The sequence below is a fragment of the Athene cunicularia genome (assembly GCF_003259725.1).
Source record: "Athene cunicularia isolate RWA chromosome 2 unlocalized genomic scaffold, athCun1 chr2_part1, whole genome shotgun sequence".
Taxonomy (NCBI): domain Eukaryota; kingdom Metazoa; phylum Chordata; class Aves; order Strigiformes; family Strigidae; genus Athene; species Athene cunicularia.
In genome coordinates this window covers 109,360,499-109,366,445 of record NW_020799095.1, presented here as the reverse complement: position 1 = coordinate 109,366,445, position 5,947 = coordinate 109,360,499, and the positions used below count along the sequence as shown (strand labels likewise).

General features: G+C 40.3%; 1 protein-coding gene across 1 annotated transcript; it reads left to right on the top strand.

The window, feature by feature from the left end:
* The first annotated feature begins 276 nt into the window (after positions 1-276).
* Positions 277-3,678, top strand: SNAI2 (snail family transcriptional repressor 2). Its single transcript, XM_026843625.1, has 3 exons — positions 277-670; positions 1,229-1,774; positions 2,729-3,678. Exons 1-3 carry the CDS (start codon positions 592-594, stop codon positions 2,908-2,910), a joined length of 807 nt encoding a protein of 268 aa, XP_026699426.1. The 5' UTR covers positions 277-591; the 3' UTR covers positions 2,911-3,678.
* Positions 3,679-5,947: the final 2,269 nt, after the last annotated feature.

Genomic DNA, 5,947 nt, shown 5'->3' with positions numbered 1-5,947 from the left:
AAAAAAAAAAGCGGGGGGGGCGGGAAGCGCGTTTCGGTGCCTGTGACTTATCCAGGTCTCCGTCAGAAAGACAAAAAGAATTCAGCTGAATCAGTAAACTGACTCTTTTTGAAAGCACTTTGACCAAGGCATTTTTCTAGTCCGGAATCCTACAGTGCGACACACACCCACTCTGTAGCAGGATAACGCGCTCTGACCACAGCTTTGCTCCTCTGTTCACAGCTGTCTCCAGCGGGAGGAGCTGAAACCTGAACCAAACCCTCCGAGCCGGGATTGGATCCCTCCTGCCAGCCGCCCCAGAGCCCTCCCAGAAAAACAGCCTCTTTGGAAAAGTGCTTGAGAACATCCCGAAGTGATTGGAGGAGCGGAAAACCCTTCCCCCCTGCACCTGACTAGTGGGTATTTACAGCACTTTTCAAGGCGCCTCTGCACTGCCACTACAGGACCGCGGTGGATGGGCTGTGCCGGGCAGGCAGGGCCGTAGGGACGGATGCGCCGGCAGTGAGAGCGTGTGCTGCACACCCGCCGCGGACCGTTACACCCGCCCGCCCGCCAGGAGAGCCTGGGAGAAGGAGAAACCCCGCATCCAAAATGCCACGCTCCTTCCTGGTCAAGAAACATTTCAATTCATCCAAGAAGCCGAATTACAGCGAGCTGGACACTCACACAGGTAACAAACCGAACTGCAACGCTACCGCGTCGCTCCCGCGGTTGCGGTCATCGCGTGGCAGTGAGCAGGAGGGGTGGGATGGCTTTTCAGGCTTGAGGGAACAGCCCTTAGTTCATTGCTAGCTCTTTTCTTCTGCTCACAAGGAGGGAGTTTTGAGCAATATGTCAGCGCTGCCCAGAATGAATCATAAAAGTTTGCTCACCCACTTGAACTCAAGTTACTTAGAGAGAATTTAGAGTTTTCCTGCTCTGTGTCTGCTGGTGGTGGAACTGAAACTTTTTTAGCAATCCTTCAGGAAGTTTCACTGCTTCATTGTATCAGGCTGCACAGATTTAGAAACAGCACGCTGCCTTGAAGAGACTCTCCAGCTGTAATTTGTCTGTTCAAGGGCACCATCTCTACCCATCAGAATACATGTATGAAATAGGATTTCCTCTTATATTCAGATTCCCATACTGAGTGTTTTATTTATGCGCCTTTTAATCCTTAAAATGTTAATTTTGCTGCCTTCTGAAATACTTTTTGTTCTCTTACCTTAAAATTTTCTTCTTTCTCCAGTGATTATATCCCCATACCTGTATGAAAGCTATCCAGTCCCTATCATACCACAGCCAGAGATCCTGAGCTCAGTAGCTTACAATCCCATTACTGTGTGGACTACAACTGGGCTGCTACCGTCTCCATTACCCAATGACCTCTCTCCGCTTTCTGGATACCCCTCATCTTTGGGAAGAGTCAGCCCACCTCCACCTTCTGACACCTCCTCCAAAGATCACAGCGGTTCAGAAAGTCCCATTAGTGATGAAGAAGAGAGAATCCAATCCAAGCTTTCAGACCCCCATGCAATCGAAGCCGAAAAGTTTCAGTGCAGTTTATGCAACAAGACCTATTCAACTTTCTCTGGGTTGGCCAAACATAAGCAGCTGCATTGTGATGCCCAGTCTAGGAAATCATTCAGCTGCAAGTACTGTGACAAGGAGTATGTCAGCCTGGGAGCGCTTAAGATGCACATCAGGACCCACACACTACCTTGTGTCTGCAAGATCTGTGGCAAGGCTTTCTCTAGACCTTGGCTACTTCAAGGACACATTAGAACTCACACTGGTAAGAACAGTCATTACACTTGCAGTTTCTTATTGCTATAACATCAGGATTCCTTTTTGATTTTTTTTTTTTTCTCTACAGGTGGAAGAAACAGCAGTGTTTCTTTACTAACCTTGAAATGCATTTGCAGAATTTCAAATGTATCATTAAAAGGCTAAATTCTCCCTCTTGAGGGGGTGAGTGGGAGGGCTTATAGCATAGTCTCGTAACCGTGGGCCTGGTACTGGAATAAATCAGCATTGCTCCCTTGATGATTTTAGGATGATTTAGCCCGTTTCCACCAGCTGAAGGTTTTGATTTGAGGATTTTATGTTAACTTTCAGTCTTTAGAAACTGCTAACTTTGAGAAGGCTCCAGCTGACTTAAGCTGAATTAAGCAGCAAAACCAGAAAGGCAATCATGAGGGGCTGCTTAAGCAGCCCCTTAAGCAGCTGACAAGTTTTGCACGCGCTCTCTCGAGTCCTTAAGAATTAGAAACCCGTCATCAACAAAGTGGTTGGTTTTTTTCTGTTGAGGCAAAAAATTGATTTTTAGTAATACTGGGTACAACATAATGTCTGTACAACTGTTTGTTGATTTTTCAGTCAAAGCCCTTGTCCCCAGTAATTCACACAGCACTAAGCCAAAAAAGGTCTGTGAAAATATTTGAAAATGTTGGGAGAAGCCCAACCTAAAAGTATTGCCTGCACCTGTAGATGCAGGAGGTGTCAGCTGCTTGTCCTTGGAGACTGCACTGAGCAGCATATTCTGAAAGACTGAGTTCTGCATGTAGAGTCAGAAGTGCTGAAGCTGTTGTATCTGTGGCCCCATTAACCTTTTCTTACATGTTCTTTATTATAACAAATACTTTGTTTGTTCATTTGTTTCTTAAGATAAAAGCAGGTTATACCTGTCCTAAACATCTACTTCTTTTTTAAAGCTTTACCCTATTTTCCCTTGATGTTTCTGTTTTAGGAGAGAAGCCGTTTTCCTGTCCTCACTGCAACAGGGCTTTTGCAGACAGATCCAATCTGAGGGCTCATCTGCAGACCCACTCGGATGTGAAGAAATATCAGTGCAAAAATTGCTCCAAAACTTTCTCCAGAATGTCTCTTCTGCACAAACATGAGGAATCTGGCTGCTGTGTAGCGCACTGAGTCATGCAGTCAATGTTTACCTGGACTCGATGCATTTCTCCACTCTTGTTCTAAATGATAAGTGGAAATCCAAAGGCGTTTTCTCGTCTTCTTTTCAGCCAAAAAAAGCCAAAACACCACCAAACAAGCAAACAAACAAAATAGGGGAAGAACTTAGAATGTCAGTAGAAATGAGCTTTAAATAGTTTCTGCTCGGTCACACATTTGCATTCTTAAGTGTGAATTCTGAAATATGGGGAAAGACACCATGCATGACATTTCAAGTAGATCTAAAGGATGAATCATTATCAGCTTTTTTTTATAGATGAAGCCAAATGTAGGTTGTCTTTTCTTGCTTAGAAAAGGCTGCAAAGTTAACAATACATTCCTGCCAAGCCATTTCAACCAAAGAAACAGTATTTTAAGTGGAACTTTTAATAAAAATACTACCCAAGTGAATTTTGTTAGACACCATTTATCTCAGGTGCCTTAAAAAGTATTCCAAGTTTACTTTAGTAAATGTTTAATATTATTCATTGCTGTGTTTTTTTATTTTATTTTATTAGAAGACAAGGCCTTCATTAATGATCTGAAATGCTTTAAAACTGCATAATTGAGAGGAAAATACCATGTAAGAATGTACAAAATATTAAAAGCCACAAAATAACCGCATGTGCCTTAAAAAAAAAAAAAAAAAAAAAAAAAAAAAAGACTGTAGCTTCAAACATTCCTGGTGCATGCTTGACCATCTTTTAATATGGAATAGTTCCTCTAAACTTTAACTTTTTTAAAAAAACGGGAATAAGTGCAAGAGAGGGGGTTCATGGGACTTTGACAATTATTTTTTTAAATGCACAAAGGAAATGCAATATTTTCAGCATTACCCCTCCAAGTGCCTTTTTTTATTGATGATTTTGTAAAGTATGTGGACATAATGTAAATATTTTTATTTTTATATGATTGAATGTGTTATGAATGAAAGTGAATTGTTGCCTATAGCAGCATCTATAGATAACTTGAAGAAAGCGTGAAGTGAAATTTATGTTGTTTTCTAGCCACTTTTTTACAATAAACATTTTTAAGTAAGATTTCTGTTGTTTGTTCTAATTAAAGAAAACAACCATGTCTGGTTCTTCAAGGCTCTGGAACACAGAAAAGTGCAAGTATCTCTCCATGACCAAATGAAGGTAAAGTGAATTTCAGATGCGAATCCTTAGTTCACAAGTACTGAATATTAGAAAGAAAAATACCCATCACATTTTAAAACATCTAAAATCATACAGAGCATTTTTCTAGAGTCACTGCTGTAAAGCTCCATTGGGGTTTTTTTTGCTACTTACAACAGGATGAAAGCATTGTGAAATATATTTGCTCAAAAACATGTGAAAAACTTCTTTCTTGCATGATAACAGTTGAAAGTATGCTATTAGAGCAGCCTTATTATAGCACTTTTCCTGAGACTTAGACATTGGGAAATCCAGACCAGATCCAAAGTTCATGAAAGTCAGTGGAGCCTTACAGGAGTTCAGTAATGTTTGCACGACGCTCTTTCAAAGTAGTAGACAAGTCACGATATGATGCACTTTATATGGACGTTTCAGAAAGATTAAAGATACTTTTATCGAAGTATCTTACATTCACTTGAAAGTTCTGATATGTATTATGGTTGTATATCAGCTGATATATCACAGGAAAGAATTATTCAGTAATAAAAAGTAGAAATATTTTTCTTCAGATGATTTGACTAAGGAGTCCAAAAACTGAACTACATAAAAGCATTACAACATCAACAAAACATATCTCATCATTACTGACTAGTGCAAAACAACATTATTTTCAACTTTCAACAAAGTACAAAGCTAGAAAGCAGATAAGCACGTAAGCATATCGCAGATAAGCATATAACAGATAAGTCTGAAGACTGCTATGTCTACGTTAGGGTACCAGCAGAAGGAAGTAATAGCAAAACCAAAATTCAAACAATGAGAATGCTACTGATGGATAAACACAAGGTGTAAATTTCTTGAAAAAAAGCACATTTCAGCAAAATAATGCGTCAGACCATGCATGCCTTTTGTGTCCTCCAGCTGAGTCCTGAAGAGGAGTGCTTCAGCTGGACTGCACTGGAGTAATTTAAGCAACAGGCACATGATGAAGTTTTGTACCTTTTTTCTATGGGAAGCACTGTACTGAAAAAAGATCAGCTCAAATTAAGCTTTTCATATTCTCCAAGCATCTTCTGACAAAATCCCATGGTTATAACAACAATTCCTTAGGACGTGTTAGAATTTTTTTCAGGAAGTAGCTAGAGAGTTCGAGAAAGATAGTGTTAGTGGGAATTTGTGAGGTAACATTTTGAAATGAACTCCTGAAGGCATCAAATACCCTTGAAAAGTTTCATGTGCTTACTCTATTGATTTGCACTTCCATGTCATTTGCTTTGAAGTTCTTAGGCTCCAGCAGCTCTTTGTGCAGCTTTGTCTTCCCAGAGAAAAGTTTACTGGAGTATGAGTAAAACTCTGGCAGGCAACAGCTATTTGTACTGTCAAAGTTCTAGGTTTGCTCTCCTGTGTCATGTCACAAAGGTTTTTCCATTGTTTTAATTCAAACCTTAAGTTCTCTACGCCCATAGTAAATGAAGTAGCATAAGAGCTTGACTTCTTGAATGAGTGAAAATGCTACTGTTGTCCTTAAGGGAAATCAGATGAAAACTTCATCAAAATACAGTATGCTAAACCAAACACAAGTGGAACTGGTCTGATTTGGAGATGACAATTAAGATATGCTACTTTGCATGCCTGTAACACCTGTACTCATAAAACACAAAGATGGGAAAGGCCAGAAGCTCTTCTGGCTCATCTCTTTAATTGAAACAGAGTGCTCTATCACAGCTCACTAGCTCTTGTCCAGTTGCAGCATAAACTTTCCAGGTAGATGAATTTCTCTGCTTTTCCTGTGAGACTGCTTTCTGTTTGCTGTCAGGACATTTCTCCAAAACATTTTCCATTAATAGTTTTACCTCATTGCTCTAGAAATGCCCTTCTGTACCTGCACAAGC